The sequence below is a fragment of the Barbus barbus genome (assembly GCF_936440315.1).
Source record: "Barbus barbus genome assembly, chromosome: 9".
Taxonomy (NCBI): domain Eukaryota; kingdom Metazoa; phylum Chordata; class Actinopteri; order Cypriniformes; family Cyprinidae; genus Barbus; species Barbus barbus.
In genome coordinates this window covers 30,913,047-30,927,466 of record NC_136737.1, presented here as the reverse complement: position 1 = coordinate 30,927,466, position 14,420 = coordinate 30,913,047, and the positions used below count along the sequence as shown (strand labels likewise).

Here is a 14,420-nt window from a genome sequence, read left to right as displayed (position 1 = left end):
ATCTAGAGTGTCTTTGATATAAACTGAGACTTGTAGACTGGTAAACAAATAAATCATTACAGTAACATTGTTTTTGAGTTCCCTTCATTTTTCCTAAATGTTATGATCTTCCTAATACAAAATTATCTTTTGAACTTCAGTTGCCTTCAAACACTGAGACACTCATTTTGTTGCCCACTACCTCTGATTGTGAATTGTGAAGTGACATTCAGCCAAGTATGGTGACCCATACTCGGAATTCGTGCTCTGCATTTAACCCATCCAACGTGCACACACACAGCAGTGAACACACACACACCGTTCACACACACAGCAGTGAACACACACACACCGTGAACACACACACAGCAGTGAACACACACACACCGTGAACACACACACAGCAGTGAACACACACACACCGTGAACACACACACAGCAGTGAACACACACACAGCAGTGAACACACACACACCGTGCACACACACAGCAGTGAACACACACACACCGTGCACACACACAGCAGTGAACACACACACACCGTTCACACACACAGCAGTGAACACACACACACCGTGAACACACACACAGCAGTGAACACACACACACCGTGAACACACACACAGCAGTGAACACACACACACCGTGAACACACACACAGCAGTGAACACACACACAGCAGTGAACACACACACAGCAGTGAACACACACACACACCGTGAACACACACACAGCAGTGAACACACACACACGGAGCAGTGGGCAGCCATTTATGCTGCAGCGCCCCGGGAGCAGTTGGGGGTTCTGTGCCTTGCTCAAGGGCACCTCAGTCGTGGTATTGAGGGTGGAGAGAGCGCTGGACATTCACTCCACTCACCTACAATTCCTGCCGGCCGGAGACTCGAACCCGCAACCTTCGGATTACAAGTCCGACTCTCTAACCATTAGGCCACGACTTCCCAATCCAATGATGCTCCCTCCACAAACCCTACTTCTTCACCCATCTGCATTGCAAGGTCTTGTGTAAGTTCTGTCATCAAAAGCTTATTTTTCATCATCATATGCTTTCATTATATTACCATAAAATTGACTAACAGTTATTTCCTCAGAACTTTTTCTCACCCCATTTGATTTGTTCAGAAGCAATGTGCAGGCACTATTAGTTGATTGTTTATGTTTTGTATTATTAAAAGCATTGTTTGACTATACAGGGTAAATATTTTGTATTTTTAATATGGAATTTACTAATTTACTTTTCTGGTTTTCCTTCCCCAAACACAAAAGGGGATTTTGGTGAAGTTTGTCCTGCTGGTTTCTGTTCATTCAACATCAGTCAATGGAGCCTGACGTTCAGATTCTTCATGAAATTATTTGACGATGCTTTTGAAGCTTCTGAAACTCAGGTTTCATTGACTGATGTTGTATGAACAGAAACCAGCAGAACAAACTTGAACAAAATCACATCCTCCATGTCTTTTGCTCTTTTTAAAGATGTTCTTGCTGGCTCTGGGGTCACTGAGGATGAAGAGACTACAGCAGCATCCGGTCCAGATGAGGCAGTAAGGTCAGGTGGAGTGATGGAGCGTCTCATTCATGGCTCCAGACCATTTCCAGGAAGCTGCTGTGGACTCTCCATCCTCACTGCACACACCAGTCTGTGGAAACTTCAGATCCTGCAAAAGATGCACAAATATAATTTACAGGCAGTCATTTTAACAGCACAATGTCATTTGATTTCTGTATATGACATTTGGAGAGAGAGAGATTCCCAAACAATTTAGAGTTTACTTGGGCCAATAAAAGTGATTCAAGACAATCTCGTATTGATTATTGGCTCATATCAAAATGTATGTCAAATTTTGATCTGAATGTCGGCATTCAATGTACCCCGTTGACCGACCACTAAACTATCTTAATTAATACCCCTTTAATGGCAGATTATGTAACAGGCCAATGCAGAGCTTCTTTGTGGAAACTTAACAGTTCACTGTTAGAATTACCAGATGTAAAGGATAAAATTTAAGAATTAATTGCTAGATATTGGAAGGCAGCCATAATTCAAAATTATTTTGGTACCAATTGGGAGCTTTTTAAATTTCAGACAGGTGTTTATTAAAGAAAAGTTGGAACACCTTTAGCCAAAAAAAGAAGGGTTCTTGAAGACAACCTAATCATGAAATTATGTCTCTAAAAAAGGAAAAATCTGAAATTGCAGATTTGCAAATGAAATTGGATGAATTCTACTTATCAAAGGCTAGGGATGAGATCCAGGAAAAAATGGCTCAAAGAGGGAGAACTTAATTCTGCATATTTTTTTAAGCTAGAAATGCGTAATTTTACCCTCGCAACTATTGAACAACTTTGTGTTGATGGCAAAATTGTTAAAGATCCAAAGGAAATAGCAAACTACAGTGCCAATTTTTATAAGAATCTTTATAGTTCAAGGTATTAAGAGCAGACAACGTCCTCATTTCTAGACTCGGTTAATTATGTTAAGGTTATATCTGAAAGTGATAGATTTTTTTGTGATAGCATTGTTACTCCTGAGGAAGTACAAAGAGCAATTAAGAGTTTGAAAAACAATAAGTCCCCAGGGTGTGATGAATGAATGAATGAATGAATGAATGATGCATTTATATAGCGCTTTATTGTGTATTGCTGTACACCCAAAGCGCTTTACAATCATGTGGGGGGTCTCTCCTCAACCACCACCAGTGTACAGCATCCACTTGGATGATGCGACGGCAGCCACAGGACAACGGCGCCAGTGCGCTCACCACACACCAGCTACAGGTGGAGAGGAGAGAGAGTCATAGAGCCAATCAAGTGTATAGGGATTATTAGGAGGCCATGATAGACAAGGGCCAGTAGAGGGAATTTGGCCAGGACACCGGGGTTATACCCCTACTCTTTACGAGAAGTGCCATGGGATTTTTAATGACCACAGAGAGTCAGGACCTCGGTTTAACGTCTCATCCGAAAGATGGTGCTTTTTTGACAGTATAGTGTCCCCGTCACTATACCGGGGCGTTAGGACCCACACAGACCGCAGGGTGAGCACCCCCTGCTGGCCTCACTAACACCTCTTCCAACAGCAACCTAGTTTTCACCAGAGGTCTCCCATCCAGGTACTGACCAGGCTCAACCCTGCTTAGCTTCAGTGGGCAACCAGTCTTGGGCTACTGGGTGATATGGCTGATGGACTTACAGATGAGCTGTTGAACTTACTCCCTTTTTAACTCAGGTTTTTAGAGAAAGTACTGAAAAAGAGGCTTTACCTCCTACATTGATGCAAGGTCTCATAACTTGAATTCCTAAACCTAAGAAAGATCTTACCAATTTAGACAACTGGAGACCCATCACACTCCTTAACAATGACTATAACATTTTCGCCATAATATTTGCTAAAAGACTTAAAGATTGTTTGGATACTGTTATAGATGAGACTCAGTCTGGATTTATGAGGGACTGACATATAATGAATAATATTAGATTAGTTTTAGACTTATTGGATTATAGTGATTTGCTGGAACTAGGGCTGGACCAGAATATTCGAATATTCGTTTGGAGGGATGGCATTCGATTTTTCATTTTGAGATTCGAATATTCGGAAAAAAAAAAAATTGACACGTGACATCGATCCCTGCGAAACGGTTCTCATTCGCGCTTTAATGACTAGACCTTGCAGCAACGCCAACATCGTGATTAAAGAGAAGAAGGACCTGGTCTATATTGAGGTTAGACTAATATTTTATATTAAATTATTAGTAAATAATTTAAATATAATTTAATATGATGATTTTGCTACACTACTTCATCTCGTGCACAATGCATAATTTGACTAAGAAAATGCTAATTAATAGGTTGTCCGCCTTGCTGAACATCTGCACCAGCAACAGACCGATCGGAATGTGGAAGAGCTGTCTGCAAGCCATAGAGAAGAGGAGACTGCGGCGCCACCACAAAAAAAAAAAAAAAAACATCAGGAGATTTTAATGCTGATGGAGTCCGATGACGAAGAAGAACATGGAGACGGCGCAAAAAAAGAGATGGAGCAATATTTAAAAGACGCTACAAAAGCACAGTCGGGCCCGCTTGCATGGTGGAAGCAAAATAGTGACCGCTACCCTAAACTGGCACTTTCCGGCCACTTCAACTCCGTCAGAGCGCATTTTTTCAAAAGCTGGCTACATCGTTAATAAGACCCGAAGTTCGCTTTTGCCCGAAAATGTAGACAAGCTCATCTTTCTTGCACACAACTCGAAAAGAGTGTAGCTAAATAGGTAGCTTTTCTAGCTTCAGCTTGCAACCTGGTTTTATTTATTTGAAAGTTTGATTTGTAAAATTGTTCGTTTTATTTAGCCCATTACATTTTGTTTTATTGTATAAGGGATTTTTTTTCTTTTATTTAAACACTAAATAATGCTACCTTGTCATTTATTTATTACAGTTTGTTGAACTTTGTTAATTTATTTGTTGTTCTTTTATTTAACTAGCATACCTTTTATGGTGTCGGTGTTACTCTGCTGCTAATTTCTGATTTAAGAGTGATTTTGTTGGAAAAATGTTAGGCTACCTTATTTTAAAAAATGTGCTGCTAATATCCGATTTGGGAGTGATTTATTTAAAAGTTTTACTTTGTAAAGAATATTTTGTTTATTTTATTTAGACTATTAAAATGTTTTTATTCTATAAGGGAATTCATTTAATTTTATTTAAACTGTTCGTTAATTAAAATGTGTGATTTTATTGAAAGTATGCTGCTGCCGTGTTCTTTATTTATTACAATTCGTTGAACTTCGTTAATTCATTTTTTGTTCTTTTATTTAAATAGCCTACCCTTTACGGCGCCTTACTGTGCTGCTAACTTGGGAGTTATTTGTTTGTTTGATAAATGTTGGGCTATACCTTATTTAAAGTATTGCTCTAACAGACCTGTTATTGTTTTGTATTATAGTGCAGTGTTCGTTCTTAAATAATATCAACCCTGCCCGGGCCGCATGTAGCGCCCGGCTTTCGGCGTGTGGTTCTGTCATTTAAAGTTTTATTCATTCTGAAAGTGTCGCGACTTGCCTGTATCCATATTACACAAAAATGCGACTTTGCACTCACTTGCGTCCCCAGCAGTTGGATGAACGGTTCTCGACATAAAAATGCAACAGACAGACACACACAGAGAGATTCCTGCCTTTATTAGAGATAAGAATATATTCAGCCCCCTCCCACCGAAGCTTCGAATATTCGATGTTGATCACTACCGAATACTCGAAGCTCAAAAAATGGTATTCGGACCAGCCCTAGCTGGAACATAATAGTTTTATTGTTTTCCTGGATTTTTATAAAGCTTTTGATTCAGTTGAACATATATTTATATTTAAATCAGTGGAAAAATTCGGTTTGGGTGAATATTTTTGTAAGGCGGTAATAACTCTATATTACAACTGTAGTAGCACAATTAAATTAAAATATGGTACTTCTCCTAGATTTTACTTGTCACGTGGTATTAGGCAAGGGTGTCCATTATCCCCTTATTTATTTTTACTAGTTTCCCAGATATTGGCTTCTTATATTTCTAATAGTGGTCTTCATGGTATCTCTATTGCTGACAAACAGATACTCATCAGTCAGCTGCTGATGATACCACTCTTTTGTTGCAAGATGCTAACCACGTTCCTTTAGCATTAAAGTATATCCAGCAATTCTCCAAAGCATCAGGCCTGTTCTTGAACCTCTCAAAGTGTGAACTGATGTCCATCAAATAATGTCATTTGTCAGAAATTTGTAATATTCAAATCAAAGATCAAGTATCTTATTTAGGTGTTATTATAACAAAAAAAAAAACGAATTAGAAAGATGCTCCTTAAATTTTAATTCATTAATTGAGAGTACTCAGAAACTGAATATGTGGCTCCAGCGTGGTGATCTCTCATTGAAGGGAAGAATCTTACTAGCTAAATCTGAAGGTTTGTCAAGGTTAACATATGCTGCTCAACTTTGTTTGGAAGAATGAAACTCATTTTATTAGAAAATCTGTACTTATTATCACCATTGAGAAAGGGGGTTTAAACTTTCTTGATTTCACCACTTTGGATTACGTGTCCGACTCTCTAACCATTAGGCCACGACTTTCCGACTTCATTACCTCACAAATATTTAATTACTAACAAAATGAGAGAAATTGCATTTAAGTTGATTCATAGAGTTTACGAGGATAAGTGCTCTCTTAAAAGACTTAAGAATGATATTAACACTAACTGTTCTTTCTGTTTAGAAAACAATGAAACGTCTTTATATTCATTCTGGAATTGCTCTTACACAACATCATTTTGGTGTGACATTTTTGACTTTATCAAATGTTATGTGAATCCTAATTTTAAGTTTACTTATAGAAATGTTATTTTTGGCTTTCATGATTGTGAAAAGAGAAATTATGCTTATTTTGTAAACTTTGTTTTCCTTTTGGCTAAATATCATATTCATAAGTGTACATTCTCTGGGGGCAAACCTCTTTTTTTGAGATTCAAAGTTGAACTGAAAATGTATTTTGATTCCATTGAGTTTTCCAGGAATTTAAAAGCAATGAGAACGGTGGCTTTGCTGAGGACTGAGAGACCCTGGATTATTATGTTATTGTGAGTTAATGTTGACAATTGTTATTGTTCTTTTTCAAGTATTCAATAAAAAAAAATTAATAAAAAAAAATAGCCGCTCCCAGCACTGTATCTGTTGTGGGTGCGTTCGAAATCACATACTTCCCTACTATATAGTATGGGAAAAACAGTAGGCGAGGTGGGTAATATGTCCGAATTCATAGTATTCGAAAAACAGTAGGCGAGGTGGGTAATATGTCCGAATTCATAGTATTCAAAAAACAGTAGGCGAGGTGGGTAATATGTCCGAAATCATAGTATTCAAAAAAACAGTAGGCGAGGTGGGTAATATGTCCGAATTCATAGTATTCGAAAAACAGTAGGCGAGGTGGGTAATATGTCCGAATTCATAGTATTCGAAAAACAGTAGGCGAGGTGGGTAATATGTCCGAATTCATAGTATTCGAAAAACAGTAGGCGAGGTGGGTAATATGTCCGAATTCATAGTATTCGAAAAACAGTAGGCGAGGTGGGTAATATGTCCGAATTCATAGTATTCGAAAAACAGTAGGCGAGGTGGGTAATATGTCCGAATTCATAGTATTCGAAAAACAGTAGGCGAGGTGGGTAATATGTACGAATTCATAGTATTCGAAAAACAGTAGGCGAGGTGGGTAATATGTACGAATTCATAGTATTCGAAAAACAGTAGGCGAGGCGGGTAATATGTCCGAATTCATAGTATTCGAAAAACAGTAGGCGAGGTGGGTAATATGTCCGAATTCATAGTATTCGAAAAACAGTAGGCGAGGTGGGTAATATGTCCGAATTCATAGTATTCGAAAAACAGTAGGCGAGGTGGGTAATATGTCCGAATTCATAGTATTCGAAAAACAGTAGGCGAGGCGGGTAATATGTCCGAATTCATAGTATTCAAAAAACAGTAGGCGAGGTGGGTAATATGTCCGAATTCATAGTATTCAAAAAACAGTAGGCGAGGTGGGTAATATGTCCGAATTCATAGCATTCGAAAAACAGTAGGGGAGGTGGGTAATATGTCCGAATTCATAGTATTCGAAAAACAGTAGGCGAGGTGGGTAATATGCCCGAATTCATAGTATTCGAAAAACAGTAGGCGAGGTGGGTAATATGTCCGAATTCATAGTATTCGAAAAACAGTAGGCGAGGCGGGTAATATGTCCGAATTCATAGTATTCAAAAAACAGTACGCGAGGGGGGTAATATGTCCGAATTCATAGTATTCGAAAAACAGTAGGCGAGGCGAGTAGTATGTCCGAATTCATAGTATTCGAAAAACAGTAGGCGAGGTGGGTAATATGTCTGAATTCATAGTATTTGAAAAACAGTAGGCGAGGCGAGTAGTATGTCCGAATTCATAGTATTCAAAAAACAGTAGGCGAGGCGGGTAATATGTCTGAATTCATAGTATTCGAAAAACAGTAGGCGAGGCGGGTAATATGTCTGAATTCATAGTATTCGAAAAACAGTAGGCGAGGGGGGTAATATGTCCGAATTCATAGTATTCAAAAAACAGTAGGCGAGGCGGGTAATATGTCCGAATTCATAGTATTCGAAAAACAGTAGGCGAGAAGTACCCGCATGACCTACTACTTCCGACCGAATTCTGTAGTAGGCAAACGATGGACACTTTACTATCCCATGAGGCCTCGGGAGAAAAAGCGTCATATTCAAAAAATGGCGGAAGGAGGCGACGCGGCTGTTTTCAAGTGTAAGTACCTCAAGGAAAAACGTTGTTCATTGTGGTTAAATTGTACTTGTTTAAAATCATCCAAGTAAACGGCTTACTTGTTGAAGGTTCAAACAATGTAAACAGATGAGACGATTTTGTCAATTGCTGTTAAAAGATGTTTAATCAATGCAGTACATCAGCTTGTTAACACTGCTTTCCTTGAACAGACGGTTCGTTTAGTAATTTAATGAGATTAAGTTACAAAATTTAGGGGAATTAAAGCGATTTTATTTCTCTTTTACCAGTGCTGATATTTTGAGAGAAATTTGTTGGAAACAGAAAAATACTGTTAATAAGTGCCTTAGCTTGCCATTGTAGCATTGATAGATTGATCAATAATTATCACTAATGTTGATGTGACATTGAGAAACTATTTTAAAGCAATATCTTATAAATATAACTTCAAAACAATATCAAAATATTTTCTTCCCCTGTATAAGACGAGGAACAAAAATGAGTGGAGGAAAAAAGTGGAAATTCAAAATTGACCCCAGGAATAAAGTAATAAATTTGTAAAATTAAGCCCAAATAATATAACCCCCAAGTGACATTTGTGATATTGCTAGAATTTCAAAGACCTGTGATATGAATTCCTGGTTTCTGCAGGTCTAAAAAATTTCTTAAAATGTCTTAAGTAGTGCCGTCTAATTAATTGCATCCAAAAATAAAAGTTTGTGTTTATATAATGTGTGTATTGTGAATATTTATATGTATGTTTAAATACAAACACATGTGTACATTTAAATATTTACATGTGTATTATATATATTTTCATCATATCACCAATCATGAACTGATTTGCAGTCCTAACCTGTTAAATGGTCTTACAGGTAATCATGCACTTGAACAGCAGGCACACAGTTGTCTGGTGCAGACACACCTGTGGCCAGATTGTCCCACACATTCTCTCCTGCACTGGCTTTGTGTTTCGGGATTCAGGTTGGTCATCGTCATGATCCTCACAACTTCTGGATCAACAATGTCCCTGTTCTGACGACAGAGGTTGTGGAGCACAGCACGCAGCAACATCTGGCACAAAGGCAGGGCTCAGTTCATTTGCTGGTGGTTCACTTCGGATGTGACAGCCATATATTGTTGCAGCCACCACATGGAAAGTTGGAGACCCTGCCAGCTGCTCCCACTGTCTCCAGTGACAGCACCCAGCATTATGATGCTGCTGTGTGTGCATATTGTCTATAATGTATATATTATGTATGTATTTATGTATATGTACAGTGTTGTGGAGTAACTAGTTACATGTAACTAAATGACGTAATTTAATTACAAAATAAATGTAATTGTAATCAGTTACAATTACTGAGAAAAAATGTGTAATTAAATTAGTTACTTATGAAAATGTTATTATATTGTATTTAACCTCAGAATGATCTCAAAGTATTTTCTGGTAGCTGTGCTTTTAAATTAAATGACTTATTATTAATCTTAATTCAAGTGATGAAGGACTAATCAGTGTGGAGTACTGTGAAATGAACCCTGTCTGGTTTATATGATTGAAACTGATTAACAGTTGAAAACATTAGAAAATTATCAAATGTAATCAGTTCACTTCACTACTTCTTACTGTGGGGTTTTTATTCTGAGGTCAAATTTACTAGATAAATAGGTGATGATACTTCTATTGTGTTTTGTTTATGTATTGTTTATATATATATATAGTGAATTGGTGTGTGTATATAATTATTTATCATTTATTTTTATTTGCATTCATTTAATACAATAAATGACTCAAAATCAGCAGGTTCACAGCTGTGGCTACTCTTATTCTGAGGTCAGTTTTACTTGCTATATATTTGGTAAATGCTGTCGACGAAGAGGTAATCTACGAGCAGCTGACCGACGCAAAAACGCAGACGAAAGCGGTAAGAATAGCAAACAAAAACACATCGCCGATGTTTGTTCAGGAGAGTGGGCACTTTACATTTTTGCGCTGCCTTGACGACGAATGTCACGTGATAATATCAACATGGCGGATGTAGTACATACTAGTTTCATTCATACTACCCACATTCATGCTATATAGAGCGTACTTTTTTAACGGTCGGGAAGTACGTTTGAATTCAAGTTCCGTCTTTTACTCCGTTTTCTACTTCTGACACCATGTAGCGCTCGTCACCGATTAACTACACGAGTCGGCAGGTTTCTGTTAAACAGTGCCATTACTTTATTGAACATGAATCATATGTCAGTTGCATCATCCTTATTCACAGCTTTTTATAAAGATGAACAAGAAACAATGCTCCACCAAACAAAAACAAAAAAAATATTCTATAGTATAATACATTATTAATATTTTATCCATAATTTATAAATAAAATATCAACACATATTTAAACAACAGTATATACACTGAAAACAATTAAGTACATCATGTGGTAACATCTACAATAACTAGTTTTGTTGAATTGAAATAAATGATTTAAGATTATAACTGAATTCAACCAGCCTGAAAAAACTAGTTTTACTGAAGCATAACTGTCAGTAGATGTAACCTGATTTCTCCAGTTAGGTAAAATTACTTAAAGGCTACTCGAAGCATCTCCGTCGTATTCTTTAGAGGAATGATCAGCATTGCGAGCTTTAGCCTTATGTCTGGTACGGATGGTGTAGGAAACATCAGGATTTTCAGTCTTGTGATCCTTGGCTTTACTCTTCCTGCTTTTCCCTTTGAGATCTTCATCATTGCCGTCATCATCTTCACAGTTATCAATATCCTCACACACCAGATGTTCAAAGCAACTGCTCAGTTCATCTACAGGCTGATTCTGGCCGTTGAAGTCTCTCTGTGTTTTCCCAGCAGCTCTGTGCATGAGCCCGCTTCTCATTTTCTTGATGAAGTCTTCACCCACCGAGCTGACAACTGCATCCTTCAGCTGTTTGAAGAGCCGCTCGGTGTTTGAGCCCCTCACCAGCAAAGAGTGCAGCGTGATGCCTCTCCTGAGCTCTTCCACAACATCGTGCACCAGTCTTCCCCGGTACAAACTAAACACAACACCACAATAACACCTTTAGTATTCATGAGCAACAACACCAGTGGACACTTTTAACATCTCAATTTAGAAATCTTTCTAATATTATTATCAATGTTGGAAAAAGCTGTGCTGTGATAAATGTTTTGGTGATTCTTTGATTAATAGAAAGTTAAAAATAACTTTTATTTGTGAATTTATGTCATTTGAATATCAATGTGTGTGTGTGTTACATTATTATTTATTTTTTCAAGCATTTTAAATTACATTTAGGAAGTCACAACCAGGAAGCAGGATTGTTAACAATGCAAATCAAAATGATAATTATTATCAAATAATCAGTGCAAGCTTTCAAGATGGTTTATGAGTAATAAATGGATGTTGTACCGTGCGACCTCTGGTTCAGATACAGGAAAACACAGTAAACGATTGAGACAGAGACCCCACTTCAGGCAGGACTGCCATTGGCTGTATAGATGAGCCGTTTTATGCTCCAGAGAGATCCCTCTTCGACCACTTTGTAGCTTCTTAAGTTTCAACAGCATGTCTAAATCCCCAAACCAAAAAATAACATGTATTCACACTTTTTTATGTTACAGTACATACTGGCTTAACACACATTTCAAGAACCTCCGCAGTATTTCTGCTATTTTCCCCATGCCATTTAGGTCATCATTTGCTCACAATTACGTGACAATGGTGGCAATGGCATACACTGCATGTGCCTGAGTTTGCTTTATTATTTATTGCATGCTCTAAGGAAGTCTTCTTCTAACAAGATAATGATTGATAATTTCAATACCTGTTTGTGTTTGAGGTGTACTGCAGCATTCGTATAGTTGTATAGCATTCGTATAGTTGTATAGCATTCGTATAGTTGTATTTTTTATCCTTTATTCTTTTAGTTTGTATAGGGTAAATACTTATATATAGTATACTTATAGTTAAATCTGTTAGTAGTGTATAGGTTTATAGTGTTTTTTCTTACTTCATTGTTGTATGTCTGTATTTATGTAGCACCGTGGTCCTGCGAGACACGACATTTCGTTCCACTGCATGTCCCCACATGTAGCGGAATGACAATAAAGCTCAACTTGAACTTGAACTTGAACTTGAACTGTCCATAGACCATTCCCAGCAGCAGTCCCCAAAGATGCACTTTGGACGGTGGAGGCTGTGCATTTACTAGCCAGTAACTTGTCACAAAAAGTTGCAGCTGTAGAGCAGGTTGGATCTCTCTTACCGTCTCCGACGACACACCCAAAGTGTCCAGGAGCACCTGAAGTCACACGTGTGGTTCCTAGAAACATTAGAATGACAAATACTGTAGAACAAACAATTCAATTTCACTTCAAAAGAGAGCTAAGACATCTTCTTTACCTTCCATAATGTTTCCAGATGAAGTCCTTCCATCACCCTGGTCTTTATGGCTTCAACTTTCTGACTGCTTAGCTTTGATTGTTGTCTGCCATATTCCTCTACATAATGCTTGCTTGTGCCAGTGAATGTTTTAATGGCTGACTCTAGTTTATCTGCAGTCTGTTGTTCTCCCAGCAACAGTAACCCGTAAATCACTTGGCGTATGGGACGAGAGGTTTCACTGCAACAGGGCAGTTTAAACTCTTCAACCTGGATTGTCAAGGAAACCCTTTGATGTACCAGTGCATCAATAATGGAGGAGCTCATCTTTCCCTCAAGTAGGAGACTCAAGGTCCATGTCGGCAGAACTTGCAATGGACCTGTAGAAGCTGTCTGTGGAATCGTCTCTGAGTGGAAGAACTGGGCAAGATAGCCAGAGATGAGCTTGTACTCTTGGATTCCCTTGGAAAGTGCTTCTTGGACGAGGGGTTTTTCTTTGTTGCGTGTTAGTTTCAGCAAAGCACTTACAGCTGCATCTGTCCCTGGGAACTGGGATAACCAGTTAATTAAACCATCAACCCGGGCATGCTCCGTGTCAGGCGTTGAGTATTTCTCCCAACCCAGGCTTTTGATATTTTGCAGGTCCACATAATCAGTACCTAAGATGGTAGCAAAGACTGGGAGAAGCTCAGGGTTCATTCTGAAGGATTCACAGAATTTTCCCACTGTAAAGTGTTTGGCTTGGATGAACTTTTTGTTTGTGTGTCTGTTCACGTTCACGTTTTTCCACTGGAAATGTGTGATTGGCAGGAATCCCGCCCTGAGGTTGAATACATAGAAGTCACTGTCGTTGGACAAAACTGGACAATCCCATTCTTTCGCCAAAGCAGCGATTTCCCAATCAGCCTCTTCAAGACACTGAATCAGTGGTACCTTGAGTTATGAAGGAGCTGTCTGAACACATTTTTGACGAGAAGAGGAAGGACCTTGGCTCTTTTCCCTGCTGACAGGGTAAAGGCTGCATTTATTTTCTCCTGTTTTCGTTTCCTAAGAGTGTCCCATTTTTTGTCAGTGTGGTCAGCGCCGCCATCAAGTACAACATAAGGGTGAATGTCACAGTCTCTGAGGTTCTCAAAGAACCGTATGATCAACTCCTCAAAATCATCATAGTCTCCTCCATGCATCTGATCCAAATTGCAGTCAAAGTACAGGGTGTAGTATAAGCTACAGCCATCGATTATTAGTCGACTGTCTCTAAAAGCCCAGCTTCTTAAATCATTTCTGTTGCTGCTCTCAATGAAGGTCCTCAGTCCTTCGACTCCCATGTTGACAAAGTTATGTCACTAACTCGCAGCAATATTTTGGTTTCTACTTGCTGTAAAATCATAATAAAGAATTTTCTAATTATTGAGATATTGTCATTATTTATCAATTTATTATGGAAATTATATAATATATAAAAATATTTCGTATGATATACAATTGAATAAAATAATTTATATGCATTATATAAAAGCATGTTATTTCATGATATAATCTCTATAAAGTCACTGTGATGATAATGATATGCAGCTCGTTGGATCTTTATTCAAACAACAGCAGCAGAAACAAATTCATAATTCCTCTGCTATCAAATATCGGTCTTGATTTGGACTACGTACGTAAGAAGTAGCCTAATATATTTGAGTAGAAACAATATTAAAGTAATAATAAAGATCTTACTGATTGTTTAGA

The 14,420-nt window shown here is 38.1% G+C and overlaps 2 protein-coding genes across 2 annotated transcripts; both read right to left on the bottom strand.

Annotated features, from left to right (window-relative positions):
• Positions 1-10,877: 10,877 nt before the first annotated feature.
• On the bottom strand, positions 10,878-11,874 carry LOC306875293 (single-strand DNA endonuclease ASTE1-like; the record flags this gene model as incomplete). The annotated part of the gene is made up of 2 exons (XM_079425762.1): positions 11,715-11,874; positions 10,878-11,340 (listed from the first exon to the last, which is right to left on the bottom strand). Exons 1-2 carry the CDS (start codon positions 11,870-11,872, stop codon positions 10,878-10,880), a joined length of 621 nt encoding a protein of 206 aa, XP_079281888.1. The 5' UTR covers positions 11,873-11,874.
• Positions 11,875-12,082: 208 nt separating this feature from the next.
• On the bottom strand, positions 12,083-14,011 carry LOC306875292 (single-strand DNA endonuclease ASTE1-like; the record flags this gene model as incomplete). The annotated part of the gene is given in 5 exon segments (XM_079425761.1): positions 12,083-12,098; positions 12,428-12,612; positions 12,616-12,627; positions 12,708-13,627; positions 13,630-14,011. Coding segments are annotated over 5 exon segments (1,515 nt in total).
• Between the last annotated feature and the right edge of the window lie 409 nt (positions 14,012-14,420).